General features: G+C 36.4%; 1 protein-coding gene across 1 annotated transcript; it reads left to right on the top strand.

Moving 5' to 3' along the window:
- The first annotated feature begins 311 nt into the window (after positions 1-311).
- On the top strand, positions 312-14,714 carry LOC129266442 (cytochrome P450 3A6-like). Its single transcript, XM_064103403.1, has 12 exons — positions 312-800; positions 1,319-1,412; positions 2,166-2,315; positions 3,437-3,553; positions 4,190-4,278; positions 5,806-5,954; positions 6,920-7,050; positions 8,655-8,825; positions 9,784-10,004; positions 10,629-10,766; positions 12,844-13,006; positions 13,759-14,714. The coding sequence occupies exons 1-12, from the start codon at positions 661-663 to the stop codon at positions 13,834-13,836; spliced, it is 1,641 nt and encodes a 546-aa protein (XP_063959473.1). The 5' UTR covers positions 312-660; the 3' UTR covers positions 13,837-14,714.
- The last annotated feature ends 1,918 nt before the right edge of the window (positions 14,715-16,632 follow it).

The following is a 16,632-nucleotide window of genomic DNA, read 5'->3' as shown; positions in this document are numbered from 1 at the left end:
TTTTTATAAATAAAATTTTTCGCGAAACACCACATCTCACCCCTCAAAACTGTTGGCCCATTACGCTACTGGCGCCAGGCCTAAAGGAAAATAATTTTAATTCATAAGTCATAAAGTCATAATAGAAGACATGACCTAGAATAGATCACACTCATTGCTCAAGGTGTTGTTCCCCGGGTAAGACCAAGGAGATATCTCCTTGGTAAGACCCAGGTTATTATTAGCTCAGCAGACAGTGTCAATACACCAAAGGTCATGAAAGTCGCACTCTATTGATATCCTGCCATCATTCTCCATGTCTCCTGCCAGGTAGACACACACACAATGCAAATTGTGCGAACACGATACGGACTGTGTGTGTGTATTCTGAGCTACATGAGGGGATTGTCCTGGGATCCGGAGCTGCAAGGGCTTTTTGTAACAATGCTTACACCTGTTTCAACGTCATAACAAAACCTTACTGCGGCAGCCCTAACACTTCGTGGCGACGTCCCCGGGACCATAACCAAAGACCGAAGACACTTTGCCATAACAAAGTTAAACAAACGGAGACCGTAACAGTAACAGGGAATCTTTCAAATCGGAGAGCTGAAGCATCTGCAATTTTAATGCGATTTTGATACAGTTCTACCAGGGAGTTTCTACTATTAAAGTATTGGTATGCTTTCAGAAGAATCGAGGGACCAAGTCGAGAAAGCAAATAGTGACAGGATCGATATGGCTGTTTTAGAGATTATAAGTGGGTTCTTCTCGCTAACCACCCTCTATCTTACTGTTGCTACAATCGTCATATTCTTCATGTAAGTATAGTGTACAAATTGGTATTTGTATCTAAGATAAATGTGGTGTCTGAAATTATATCTATAATTGAGAAGGTTATTTTGTTACCATTGTACTATTGATTAAGTCATTGTTTTCATGTCCTGCATTGACGGAATTAACATTCGCGCGCCATCGACAAATATGAAGGATGCATGATGAGCTACAGCCGCCCTCAAAAAATAAACCCGCATCTCTTTCCCTCTCTGTATGTTATCACCATCTAGGCCTACCTCATACTAGTCTGCTGTGCTCGAGTTAAGGGTCTACAAAAAGGCAGCCTACCCATGCCTTGTGTACTGAAAGAGCAAGTTTTGTATGTGCTAGTCTTACATGTAATTTTGCTTGGAGACATATTTGTTGATCAAAGTAAAATTGTTGATAGAAGGTCACCATGCTGAGAATGCGCATGAAGTGGATCAATAGTTCGTTATATACATTTTTCTTAATTTCAAAACTGTTTTGTCTTTTAAAATTCTGTATTTTTGTTTTATTATAGCTATGATTTCTGGACGCATACATACTTCAAACGGCTTGGTATTCCAGGCCCACCTCCCAAACCGATTTTTGGCAACGCAATGGACTTTGGCAGGGTGAGTTGACATAGTTCTGTAACATGTGAGAACACACACTATGGAAAGGGAATATATTTCTTTTTATACCGATGAAAACATATACATTTATATTTCTGTACACTAGAACCTTGAACCTTGAAGAGGTTATCCCTTTCAACAGCCGCATATTGGCGATCTTAAATTTGGTCTGAAAACAAACCGATTGCTTTCATAATTATGGGTTGCAGTAGTAGAATAAAAAGAAATGTAAATTTAAATTTTCAAAGTAGATTGAAATCTAGTATCTAATATAAGTAGATTCCATGTGATTTTATCAACCGTATATTAAATATACTTCTATTATTTTAGGGGAACTCTTAGAAATCTTAATTCTTCTTTGCAACATTTTATGCTACTGTAGTAGTTATAAAAACAATCTAATTTTATTGCTATAATTATGCTGGTAATTCGAGTTAATGCAAAAGGGGTTAAAACCCATGCTGAAACCATACTGATATCGCCTCCAATCAACGAGGGTAAAAGCGCCTATGACTAAAATGAGAACGTAAATGAATTTGTCATAAAACCAAGAACATATAATTTTAAACAATTTTATTCTGAAAGCAACAAATTTAAATGAAAAAAAATAATAATGTAAATAACAACGATATTTCAGTACGAAATTTTAACTCATAATTTCTGTAGAAAATTCCCTTTTGGGGTAAACTCAATTTGATACTCTATTATAGTCCCATACAAGCCATAATGTATTATTTTTTTCATTGAATGCAGCCAATCTTCGAAGTACTTGGAGAGTACAGTGAGAAATATGGTCCCGTTGTGGGTATCTACATGTTTAGACGACCGGTCCTAGTAATTAGCGATCTCCACATGCTGCGAAACATCATGGTCAAGGACTTTCACAAGTTCTACAACAAATTTGTGAGAATTATTTTATATATCTTATTATTACCAACAATCGTGTTGCCTTGATTAATAGAAAGGGAGGTTCGAAAGAAATTTAGAAATACATACAGACGGCAGTTTGCCATATGAATTTAGCAACTTTCCTGGTTGCCCTTTCACGAAAGGAACATTAGGTAAAGAAAGCAATGACCAGATGGTGGTATTTTTGCTTTTTTCTAAAAAGAAAGGAAAAAAGAAAGAAGGAATTCGTGAATGATATTAATATCATGTTTAGGTGCTTGGTTTGATATGCTTTAATTCGATATCAAGATCACCAACGGAAATAATACGGAACTTCTTATTCTGAGCCATTGATGTAATGACGGCTCTTCCTGGATGTTTGTTGTGAAAAGAAAGTGCCGATGATGGTAATGATTATTAAGTAATAGATTGATAATAATGATTGCGAAGATGATCGTCGGTGATGACGACGGTGATGAAAATTAGGAGAGTTAGAAAAAGGAAAAGGAAGGTAGCAAAGGATAAAAGAAAGAAAGCGGAGAGGAAGCTGGCGAAGAAAAGCCAGTCTCCTGTAGAACCTCCACAGTACGATAATACATCAGGGGCCTGTTGCAGAAATAGTTGCGTTTAAACGCAAGTCAAAATAACAAGCGCAAGTCCCGAATACGGGTGCTTCATTGGCTGAAAATCAAGTTGCGCAAGATTTTTTTTGAGTTGCGTTTGATCGCAACTCTTTCTGCAATGGGCCCCAGAAGGTGGTCTGTACTCAGAGTGGAAGAAGAAATAAGAAGATGAAGAGCAGAACGAAGAGGGGGGTGGGGGGGGGGCGGAGGGGTAAGAGAAAAGGAACAGGAAGTTGGAAAAGGGGAAGATTGTATTTATAATATTAAGGCAGTTCTTGAATAGCGCATATCGCATTATGTCAGTCCCTATGCGCTTCCAAAGGACTCGGATATTATTACCCTGGCTTTATTTATACCCAGTCGTTGGTGCCATACATTTCCAGCCATTTTGTATGATGTAATATACAATAACGATCGAATAAGTAAAGTAAATGACGGTTTCTAAAAAAAGTTTACTGTCAGCAATCCATTGAAGCCACATAGCAACCATAATTTTGTTTCCATTTTTTCCAGCCTTTACCGCTAGGTTCTGGATCTCTAGACACCGCCCTCTTCTTACTCAGAGATGCCCAGTGGAAGAGAGTTCGTGACGTCATGACACCATCCTTCACGGGAAAGAAAATGAAAATGGTATACAGTCCGATTTCATTCACATACCAAACTGTACTTTTAATGCAATGAGACATGGCATGCGTCTAAATATTGAAGAGGAAAATTGAATTGAATTAAGAATTATGTGAAATAAGATGTCTAGGCTTTGCCCAAACATCGGACTGTTTCATCAAGACGGCATTTGAAGACCTAGAGAAAGCATAAAACTGGCGTGATATAACAAGCTGTAGAATCTCTAACTTTCTCTTATTTTTACCTATATGCAAAATATGGGTAGTATGCATAATCATCAATCCCATGACATCCTACACGGACATGTACTTCCTTATTTAAGAAATGCAGTTCTTCATTTTTCTTCCTACTACGTTTACACAATTTAGAACATCTATTAGGCATGCTAGGCCAAATTTGAATTATTATGATCGAAAAGACTTTTATCAAATATACAAATTCGAAATATTTTGATATTTCATGAAGCAAAAGAAATAGTGAGTGTGTGCCATTCCTTGTTACCCACAGTTATACTTTGAGTAGCAATGTGTTGATTATGAAACACAGTCATGACAGTGTGGCTGTGCAACATATCATTATTCCTCCCTTCTCTTGCATCAAAATTTGTTTTTAATTCTATGCGTTATGCTTTTTCTTTATTAGATGTCTGATATAATCAATGAATGTGCAGACACGATGGTCGAGAAGCTACACAAGTCTTCTAAGGATGGTGGGAACGTCGAAACACAGGAGTAAGTCGCATTCTGAGAGTTGCAGGAGAGTGTGGGTTTGATGGGTAATTATTACCTCTCCCAGCCAGCATGGCCAGGGGCTAGACAAGCGCGATCACATTTTTTTCCTCAAAAGCATTCACCTTTTTTTCTTATTAAAATAAAGTAAGCCTACAATTGTCACTATGACGTTATTTACGTTTGCAATTAACGCCTATTCAAGGCCAATTTAAGGGGTGACTTTATTACCCCTCTCTAGCGGCGTACCAAGGATTTTCCAAGAGGGGGTGGGGCACATTTTTTGGAGGATATAAAATTTGACGAGCAAAAAAAAAGGTCAACCACAAATAAAGGATTTCGTAACAGAAAAAATTGACAAGCAAAAAAGAAAAAAAAAAAAAAAGGTTTTCAACCGCAAATAAAGGACATTTCGTACCAGAAAAAAACTCGTCAGGGGGGGGGGGGGCAGGGGTACGTCCCCTGCATGAGTGCATGCGTTGTGACTCGTCACGGGGGGGGGGGGCAGTCTGCCCCTCCCTTAGGTACGCTAGTGCCTCTCTCCATCCTTTAATTGATGAGTACTAGTCATAGAGATGTATACTCTCTATGGTACTAGTCCAGTGGGTGATTTCAAGTACGGTGTTGAAATCTGGTGTAGGTGTTGTGACAACACCAACACTAGCCACAACACCGTACTTGAAATCAGGCTGGTGTTGGAATTGACCTCGGAAAATATGACGTATTTCCGGCAGATCGTGTTGAATGCTGGTGTTGAATGTCGTCTGCTGAACCCAGCACTGCGGCTGCATGGTGTTGACGATCTACGTGCAATTTCCCCATTCACCAACACCAACCCCCAGGGATTGGGAAAATCATGATTTCAAGTTCGGTGTTGGTGTTGGCAATCTCAAGCTCGTGAACAGGCGGCGAACACGATGAAACATCCCCGTTAAATTAGCTTTTACAGTTTAGATGAGTACAAATCATTTAAGCTGTATATATTTTGATGAAGAATAATGTTCACTCTTTCGAATTCTTTAATTAATTAAAACATTTGTATTCTGTACGATGAGAATTTAATGCATTTCTCTCAGATTTCATTTTCGTCGTCGAGGCTTCTCGCGTGAAGTTGAGATGATTTAGCTCGGTTCAGCGGCCTTTTTACGCTCTCAACACCAACACCAACACCGAAAACCGAACTTGAAATAACCCAATGTATGAACGTATGCATCTCTTGGTTTGTGCGTCTCAACACTTTAAAAGCGCGACCATATGCATCTTGCCATAGCCAGAAAAACAAAATTTTAATACCTTGATGGTTCTTCCGAAGTGTTATCTTTGACGAAACATTTAATACATTGGTGCTGAGACAGTATACAATCTTTGTGTGAATGTACAGAGATAGAAATAAATGCTTATATATTTTAATAAACTCGTTACATTGATTGCATTTCTACTCTTCTCTTTTTTCACTTTTCTTTAACCTCATTCACCATCTTATTTTTATAATTTCCTCTCTTCTATACTCTGTATCTTCTTTTCTAACAGGTTGTTTGGGAGTTTCGTTATGGACGCACTGGCAAGCTGTGCTTTCGGTCTGAAGGTCAACTCACAGAAGGACAAAAATGACCCCTTCGTCAAGAACGCAGCGAAACTTTTCGAAATTTCTTTCACGTCGCCGGTTTTCATGGCTGTTTGTAAGAGAGTTTTTCTTCTAAAATAGAAATTCAAACAATTTAAGCAAGACATTCTATTCAAATATGTACATGCCCTAATACATAGAGACATATATCGGTGGCTTGCTAAATGACAGTAGCTGCAGTAAAATACTGATTTCGTGAGAAAGTCTGTAAAACCAAATTAAGTATTACTATATCATCGTGGATCTAGATCTGGTACAGTTAGATAAACTGAACTTTGTGAAATCATAATATCTAAGCTAAAAACGATCACACTGAAGATCGCCAACACAGATAGGCACACGTTGGACAGTGTATTATTATTGCTGGAATAAAGACCCGACGGAAGTGACAGAATCCGCGCTTATTTTGCTTATTTCTTAGCAATTACACAATTTCTTCCAGAATCCTTTGGCACATATTATTTATTCATACAAACAGACACTTTGGTGATCATTATATTAAATTCTGTAAAAAGCCATTTTGAGATCGTCCCCACAACTGGAATTTATCTTTAATCCAATCAAAATAGTGAAGTGTGGCTCAGTCATTTTCTGTGGCGCCAACGAACATGACGAACTCTAGTTTAAATCGTCTTCAGATTAGCCGAGAATAGCGGGAGCATATTTATGTTAATTTATTACATTCATTTATTACACTCACATTCATCTGGGAATCCAACAAGAGCGATCTACGTCTAAATCTGATATTTTATAAATACATTTTTCTGATAATTCTAATGGCAGAAATACCAATATAGACATACAAATCTTCTACTTCAATTACTCATCTTCACGAAAAATTATGTTTTAAATCTCCGTACAATTCCGGTCAATTCCTTTACGAAACAAGTGCATATTTCATGTAAATGTGACGATAAGATGATTTGGCGTTCTAAGTTCTAAATTAATTTGTTTTAAATAAGTCGCAAGAATCGTACAAAGGCACAATTAACGTTCAAATGACCTTGAATTGACCTTCAGCTTTCATGCCATCCCTGCGGCCTATCTTCGAGTTCTTCAACTTCACGCTTTTCCCGAAAGATGTCATCGATTTCTTTCATGACGTTACAGAGAAGACAGTTGCGATGAGGGAAAGTCAACCATCCGAACAGGTCTGTTTTTCTATTTCGATTTTATTTGATAATGATAATAATGAGGGTGATCTGTCATAATAAGTGGTAAATATTTTAATTTTACCTTGATTATAAAACATATATACAGATACAAAAATAACATAAGAAGAATGATCCTAATCCTATCAACATTACCATGATCTATGATGAAAACATAAAAAAATGCATAAAAGCCTCTCTCGGGAATGATTCAAACTGTGTATTTCGCGCCCTTCTTATATAAATGAATTGAATTGAATTGAATTTATTAGAACTTCACTGGCAATTGCCAATATATTGTTCATAACAAGAAGTACAAAATGATACAAGACAAATATACAATGCAAGGAATAAGCAAATAAACAAAAACAAAATAGTATTTCGTCAAAAAGAAAAAAAAGAAAGAAAAAAAGAAACAACTCATAAATTATATACAAATATACACAATAAACATAGGAATCATTCGGATAGATATTTTGACAATGAATATAGAGACTGATATCCAAGAAAAGATAAAGAAAACATAAAGAATGTGAGAGAGGAAAGGAAAATAAATAGGAAAGAAGTTCGAAAATTGAGAGAGCGGGAAAGAGAGGAAGAATGAGAAGAATGGCATTTACATGTAAACTCATTGTGTAAAAAATATTGCGAATATATTACTTCAAAGTGTTTACCATGGGGTGATTTCTGAGTACTTAAAATATCAACCGCGGTTTATATTTTAAGTACTCAGAAATCACCCCTGATAGCAATTCTGTTTTGGACAAAAGAACAAAATAATTTAATCAAGGCTTCAGTTTCCAATTTCATGATGTAGATAAATTTTTCCTGGCACTCCATTTCAGTAAACCTAATATTGAAGGTAATTATCTTTTCAAAAAAATCTTTACGCAAATCTTTATATTTGTTACATTTCATTATAATGTGGAACTCATCCCCGACATAATTCAAATTACAATCTTCACAAAATCTCAGGTTAGGTGCTATCTTCTCCGGTCTTTTGTACCTCCCTGTTTCTATTGGTAGATTATGAGCGCTCAGTCGGAGCTTGGTTATATTTTTTCTCAAATTGTACACTCTTAAAATGTTGGGCAACATACGGTCCACACAACAATTGGTTAAAAAATTTATCCAACTCTGGGTAGTTTTCAACCAATACTGTGTAGTTTTCACCCAAAGCACATATTATTGGTGTAAAACTACCCAGAATTGGATAAAGTTTTAACCAATTGTTGTGTGGACCGTATGTTGCCCAACATTTTTTAGAGTGTAGTGTGCAGGACTCTCTTGAAGTTTTCCCCTCTAACTGTAAACAAACTCCCTGTTGCGTCTATTTTCAAAAGCTTTATCTCTTGCTAAAAGGCTTTTTTCTCGTCCGAGGCGTTATGTATGAAAAATATATCTACATAAGATCTCTGAAAATATTAGAAAAACTAAATTAAATGTATTTTTGATATTGGTATGGAATGACAATACCTTCCCGAGATCAAACAGTAGGCCTATCCACTTCTGTTCGGTAGAATTGTAATTTGAATACTGCGTCTGTACACTTTTACATTTTTTGTTAGGCCTATATCACATTACTTCTTTTTGTAAACACACAGGGAAAAGACTTCCTGCAGCTTTTGATTGACGCTAAAAATGGAAAAGCCAAGATGGTGATCGAGAACGACGACGATGACGTCCATAACAAGTATTTTAAAGACGCAGGAGCTGAGGAAAGCGTTTCGACCAAAACTAAGAAATATTTGACGAAGGAGGAACTATTTGGGCAGGTAAAGATAATCCTCTCGTGATTATTTCTTTTGATTTTATTCAGTGGCGTACCTAGGATTTTCCACAGGGGGGGGGGGCAAATTCGTCCGCCAAAAAAATTGACAGCAAAAAAAAAAAAAGAAAAAAGAAAGGTCTTCAACCCCAAATAAAGGATTTCGTACCAGAAAAAAATTTGACAAGCAAAAAAAAAAAAAAAAAAAAAAGGTCTTCAAGACTCGTCAGGGGGGCAGTCTGCCTCCCCCGTAGGTACGCTAGTGATTTTATTCATTTCAATCCCTTGATTTTATTCATGTTCATTGCCTCTGCTCTTCCTGATATTATTTCTATTTGTTCGTTTGAATCTTGTCAATGATTCTTTTTGTTCGATATACTTTTCTCGTTCTCTTATTTTATGTCTTCATTATTCAACTATTTTTGCCTGCTTTATCATGTTTATTATTTACATATATATAATGTTGTTTTAATTGTACCAGCCATGACATTCGTGATAATGGGGAGGAACAGGAAAATATAATTCATATATATGGGCTATTATAATGGAATTCAGGGTTGACATATTGCCACTTCATTGTCATCCATTTTCTATACATGTATCCCCTTTTCTGTTAATTTCCCCTTCATGAAATCCATTTCGTGATATATGAGAAAATAAAACAGTAAGTCGTATGGGTAGTCCAATCTTGCCAACCCTAAAAAAAAACGATAAAAATTGCATCGCTCCTGTCAAAGTGTGATCTTTATAATGATTATCGTCACCCTTATTTGTGATTTTGTTACGATTACTATGCAAATTTCTAAAGATTATATATCAATCTAACATTGTTGTTTGGAGCCAATAAAAAATTAGTTAGAGGAAAAGATAAAATTCTAAATTTGTTAGATTTAATCGACAATCTTGTTGGTCAATCATTGCGATTAAGAGAATTAGTTAGGCATTGTCATTATCATTCGTTTTAGTCCATTATATTCCTTTCGGCTGGGTACGAGACTACTGCGACTCTTTTGACCTATGCCTCCTACTTACTGGCCTCTAACCCTGACTGTCAAGACAAGCTCATTGCCGAGATTGATGACGTCGTACCAAAACGTGATGACGTCAGCTATACGTCAATCTCCAAGATGCCTTATTTGGATCAGGTGGTGTGTGAGGTGCTGAGGATATACCCACCTGGAGTCCTGTAAGTCAATCACTCTAAAAATGATTTAAAAAAAGCTCAAAAGTGACTGAATTTAATAGGTCGCCATTCTGTGCATTTTTTACATAATTATTCGAAAATAATGATTATAATTACTCGAAAATGATGATGATAATCTAAAGGACAACTGTACGTTCAGTAAAAGTGGATTTGTATAAATGGGAAATTTCTAAGAAGCATAACGCTGCAAATTAAAATTGGATGTAAAATAAGAAAGTTATGACATTTGTAATTTTCTGTTAATTTCACAAAAGACATCCTTGGTTAGTATGCAAATGAGGGGGTAGATGACATCACACATTCACAATATTTTGTATTTCATTATATGAAATAGTTACCATTTTAAAAACATTTTGTGGTTTAATCAAGTTCGCCATCTGTAAAAATTGAAATATTGTATTGTATAGTTCAAACAATAAAAAATATAAACAAAATGAATAGTGAGTGTCATAGCGTTCTTATTTAACATCCGAGTCTAAATCATTTTTCATCCTTTCGCTCTCCGTCTCTCCCTTTCTCTGTTTCATAATTATCTTTGTTACTAACATTCATCATGGACCTATACGTCCATCATTTCATACTTCATTATTCTCTTTGACTTGACAGATCTGACCGGGAATGTGGTGAGACGTGTACGTACAACGGTTGTAGGATTGACAAGGGAATTCAGATTTGGATACCAACATACTCCATTCAGCGAGACCATACCCACTGGCCTGACCCTCTCAAGTTTGACCCAGACAGGTATGGGAGAGTAAACAACTGGCTACACTCTAAAAAACGAAGATCTAATTTAGCTCTTAAAGAGCGTGTATAGTGACTGCATTTCGGAGCGCTGATTTGTCTCCTTCAAATTTGAACGAGAAAAATCAGCACTGCGAAGTGCAGTCACTATATACGCTCTTTAAGAGCTAAATTAGATCTTCTTTTTTTAGAGTGTACAGATGTGTGAGCTGGGAATACATTCATTGTTTTCATATGGCTAATGTGAATGATTTTTTCTATAATTGCTAAGAAAGCATGAATGCTTGTTAGCAAGCAACCAGAGGACCGATGACTTAAAGTCCTGTACGAGGGACCTGGTAATGAGGATTAATACCTTACCAAAGAGCACGACCAAGTGGGAATCGAATCCGGGTCACCGGAATCCGACCCCCCCCCCGACTGGGCTATGGCGCCTCCCTCTGGCTTTTCAATTTTCATTTAATTTCGCCCCATTTTTGACGGTATATTTTTTTTCGCCACTCTCCATCCGGGTGTACTACCGGTAGGAAGGAATTCCTTGAATGGTCGAGCACCTGATCAGGATACGTATCTATGCTGAAGGGCTAAAGCCTGGGTATGTAGTACGCGGTGTAGTCAGAGCTGAGACATATAATGGCCGTATTCTGAAGTCTGGTTTATAGGCTGTTGTCTAACTCTGTGCCAGAATTATGTGAAGCCCCAAATGTCGAAACTTTGTTAAAATTTTAGCTTTCTTATACTCTCTATGCTCTCATCATTTTATCAGTCAGACTGCAGGTCCCAAGAAAGTGGCTTCTTTCATCCAAGTGATATTCATGACTTGAGATGTTTTGCATATTTAATGAGCTTGATGAGGACCAAAACACCTCTTCTCATTCGGTCATTGCTGCTCTAATTGTGCATCGAATTTCATGAATTTGGTACCATTGTAAAGAAGAAGAATCATTCTTTCAGGTCATGTGTTTGGATTTATTCAAAGATTTTGTAATATAGGTTAAAATTTTGATCTAAAATATGCTACAAAAGAAATATTTTCACCTGAAAAAAGCTGCTATTTTCACACTTTATTTTTGTTTGAGCCCAAATGATTTTTATATCATGATAAAGCTGAATATGTATGCTTTGAAATGATATAGGTTTCAAAATAAGAATTGGTTTAATCGGGTCAAGATCACACTTTTCATTTGTCAAGTACATAAAGCAGTTTGAAAACAAGAATACTGCACTCTGATTGGTCAAAGAGACCACACAATGGCAAATTCCAACGGTCCCAGTGCCTGGGTTCGTGGGAAGGTCACACTTCCCATGTGGTAATCTCCTCAAATACCCCGCGCCTGTAGTTCTGTGAACCTTATCCAGCCAATCAGAACTCTGGATTTCATGCAAGTACAAAATTTCAGAAATCTCGTCTTGTACCTTATTGGGAAAAGTGTGATCTTGACCAGATTAAAAGGTGCTGCATATCAAGAGTGGTATTGTGAGAAAGTACAGAAATTCAGCTTTATGGTGATATAGATATCATTGAGGCTCAAAATAACAAGTTTTGCGAAATTTGCAAAAGAAAACAGAGGAAGAAAATTCAGTTTTGAGGCACATTTTCAGGCCAGAAATTTACTTATTTAACCAAATATTGTATACAAAATAAATGACCAATATGAAAGAGTAACTTTTACTCTGTTTGATGGTGCAATAATATTTCATTTAACTTGAGGTTAAAACAGGTAAATTCTTTGAGAAAGAAAATCTCACGAATCACGAGATTTTGCAAGGAGGAGGATTCAGTCACGAGATGATTTGGATGAATCTGGCCTTTTTGCTCATTAGCATAGGGACCTGCGGTCTGACTGTTATGCTTGCAATGATAACTAGTTTAGTCATTAACCCTAGACAGCTGTGAATGATCTGAGTGACAGATGGCCTGATGAGTGCCACCATTGCTATCCAACCTTCGAACAGAGTTAAACTCAAACGCGAGTTCAAAATAATTTATACGGACCAATGTTTTGATGGCAATGTAACTCAGCATTTCCCCCATTCTTTTTACCTTCCTTACTCCCCTTTCCACACCCCTCATAAGATTCACCAAGGAGAATCGTGAGGGTCGTAACCCATTTACCTGGATGCCTTTCGGTGCTGGTCCTCGTATCTGTCTCGGAATGAGATTCGCACTCATGGAGGCAAAGATGGCGCTTGTCCGATCTCTCCAAGAAGTTCGTTTTGAGATTTCACCACTTACCAAGGTATTTACATCGTAGATACACTTAACCATAAACAGGGTGTGAGTCTAGTGTTCCGTTTTATAGCTGACTTCGGTTATTCTTTTAGGCTTAATTTAGCATTACAAAGTATGGGGGTCCGAGGCTCTTTCAGTGTCAGCTGTTATCAACATTCTTCATCTTTTTACATCTCTTTTTATTATAGACTGGTGGTGGTGGAGGGGGGGGGGGGCTCAAAGGGCCCTGGCCATTTTTCGCGACATACCCGTTTAAACATGAAAGAATATCGTTCTGTCATTTCATTCTTTTTCTTGTATGTCTCACAAAACTGTTAAGTTTGATTGATATTGAGTGATAATATTTTGTCAAATCAACCAGAAATATGATAAAGCTGATAGATCTCTACTGAAGGGAGGTTGATTTGAGCATATTTGAGTCTGATAAGTGTTCACAAGTAAATCATGTTATTGAGTAGGTAAAGTCCACGGCCTAAAATTATTTGAATAGAGAGAGAGAAAAATGTACCCATTATGTTACCGATAATTTCTTTAAAATTTGATGCAAAGTAAGAAGGGTATGGCGTTTTAAAACTTCGCTTAATGTCACAAAACATTCACATCGTTGTTAGCCTTTGAATTTGATAAAGGTAGAACTATTGCTATCGACTCACTCTCTACGTTCTAATTCGAAGCATTTGTCTTATTTTTTCTTTAAAGATACCTTATTATAATTATATTTATGCATAATTATATGATTTTACCCGTTTTTAATTTCAGATTCCACCACCTGTCGACAATACTTCGCTCATGTCAAAGAAAGATAGCTACACACTCAAAGTTGTACAGCGTAAGTGAGGACCAACGATGATGCAGCCAGCGTAATCATGAACCTGCCCAATTTAAGATATTAAAGAATTTTCAACTGCGGGGAAAGGAAGTTAAACATCATGTTCCTTGCTTTTACCCTGTTCATTTTGACTGAGAGTTAAATCATTAAATTGAAAATTTAAGTAAGAATGTATTGAATATAGGCCTATCATAATAAGCCAAGGCAAAATGTGATTTTCTGAGCACTTTTTGAGCTTATTCTTGTCACTGGTAGATACAATAAGAATACACTTTAAATGAAAAAAAAAGCTAATTTGGTCCCTAATCACATTCCTCTCAGAGTGAGACGAGGGACCCTCATTTTGGAGCGGGGTTTCCATTTTTTTAGAAGTGGATTTACCTGTTTCTGGAGTGCAAATATGTAAAATATACACTTTTCACTCCGGAAACAGCAATAATGCACTTTCAAAAGATGTAAATCCCACTCTAAAATGACTGGTCCCTCGTCTCACTATGAGAGTAATGTGAATAGGAATCAGATTAGCTCTTTTCCGTTTACAGTGCTACTCCCAGTCCACTTTAGAAGAAATGTCGATTAAATGCCTTTGCACTACATTGGCCAATGTAGAATAGTTGAATTCCAAAAGACCGCACTCTTCTGTTGCTCAAAGAAAAGAGCATTTATTTACAGGAATATGGAAAATATACATGCATACTAATGTATTTTTTATATTAATTTTTCATGAAAATTTTTTGAGACAAATTCTGTAATGAAAAAGATTTGATGGGATATTAATGATAACATCTTAAACAAACTTGGACTGAAGACAATTGAAAGAGACTCGACAATTGTCAGATATATATTCATTATGTACAGTGGTAAATGGAATAAAATGAAGAATCAGATTTGTTTGTGTGTCTTTGATTTCTTGCAAGTTTAGATTTCATGTGTACAGAAGTATAAACACGCTTTCACGTGGACTAACACGGACACTAACCATACACTCACACACCCTCACATGTTCAAACTCTTTCACCTACCAGAATAATGGGGAGTATTTCATCAAAAGACTTGTCGGATATTTTTACCCGACAAGTTCTTTTTTTATCCGACAGTTACCATAGTAACAGTGCTTCTCAGTTAATCAAAATCAAGGAAAGTTATCAGATCTGACAGCTTGTCGATGGAAATGTTGATGAAACGCTCCCAAGGTCTTACCAGAAGCATGGGGAGGGGGGTGTTCTGGGGGCAGATAAAGAATTCCGATGACTTTTTTGTTTCCTTACACTGTAAAAAATTAAGTGCTAATTCAGCACTTAAAGTGCTTGTATAGTGACTGCACTACGAGTGCTGATTTCTTAGTTCAAATTTAAACTAGAAAATCAGCACTCGTAGTGCAGTCACTATACAAGCACTTTAAGTGCTAAAATAGCACTTCATTATTTACAGTGTACAGATCTCTTTTGACTTCTTCCTTCTTTCACCGGGAAGGTGCTGCGGTGACATTTAATCATTCTTATATTTTTCAGTTATCAGAAAAATCTTTGACGGTGAAAGTGCTATACATGGCCGTAAGTTATTGCAATCACACAATTCCATCAACACAGAATTCACTCAGAAGTCACAACTACCAACACGCACCTAATTAGCGATCGCACACATGTACATGCATCGTTTGTTTCCTATATGTTAACATATTTTCCTTCATTCTTGGCAAGTTCTTTCTTCTCTATTTTTCAACTTTGAATTTCTTTATTCCTCTTTCTCCGTTGATCTTGTATGTAATTATTTTTGCAAGTCATTAAAAGGAGTCTATTTGATGGGTTAAATTATTATACACTGAGTAACAAATGAAGTGCTGATTTAGCACTCTCAGTGCTTGAATAGTGACTGCACTACCAGTGCTGATTTACTAGTTCAAATTTGAACTAGAAAATCAGCACTCGAAGTGCGGTCACTATACAAGCACTGCAAGTGCTAAATTAGTACTTCTTTTTTTTGCAGTGATAAAGGTGCATCCAGGAGGTATAATTTCTAATAAGTGTTTTTTGTGTGTTTTAAAACTGTATGGCTAAATGATTTGTCAATGATAATGAACCGTGAAAGTAATCCACACCAAACTCAGTATGGTTGATTATTCGATCTTTCATTTCTTATGATGATACCTTCAACCAGCATATCGTAAGATCAATACTCAAAACGTCAAAATAACAAGATGAACACAATAAAAATAATTACAAGATACACTGTGGATATGGTATATGTCAAAGTATGACTTTTAGTAAGGAAGAGAAATAAAGGGAAGCCCAAAATCTCAGAATGCTTGAACGACATAAAACAATTGAAATAACATAATGATCAAATTAAAGAACAACATAAAACAAAATAAAAGTAACGACATAACATATTGTTGATATGGCGATATGCCGTCGTATAGGTAAATGAAATAAAGGAAAACTAAAAAGGTCAGAAAGCTTAAAGATCCTTAACATTAGATAAATATGAATAACAGACCTACACACTATTCCTCTCATGTGAACATTAATAAACGAATACCGGAAGCAAAGAAGATCATGTACTTAAAGTCTGAGATTTTAAAAAAGTTTCCCCTTGTACCTTTGCTTCATGTCACTGGGAATCGAGTGCGAAACACATGCTGTACGACTAAACCTTAGACACTGTTGAATTTCTTGGAAAAAAATTATGGAATCTGGATATGTTATGTTTTGAAAGATATCTGCAAAGTATCAAATGTATGGTACCAGGATACAAACCTACACAGGCAGTAATTCAAGGATGATATATATATATATAAAATAGAC

The sequence above is a fragment of the Lytechinus pictus genome, chromosome 8, assembly GCF_037042905.1.
Source record: "Lytechinus pictus isolate F3 Inbred chromosome 8, Lp3.0, whole genome shotgun sequence".
Classification (NCBI taxonomy): Eukaryota; Metazoa; Echinodermata; class Echinoidea; order Temnopleuroida; family Toxopneustidae; genus Lytechinus; species Lytechinus pictus.
The sequence above is the reverse complement of the archived record's forward strand: the minus strand, read 5'-3'. Positions and strand labels throughout refer to the sequence as shown.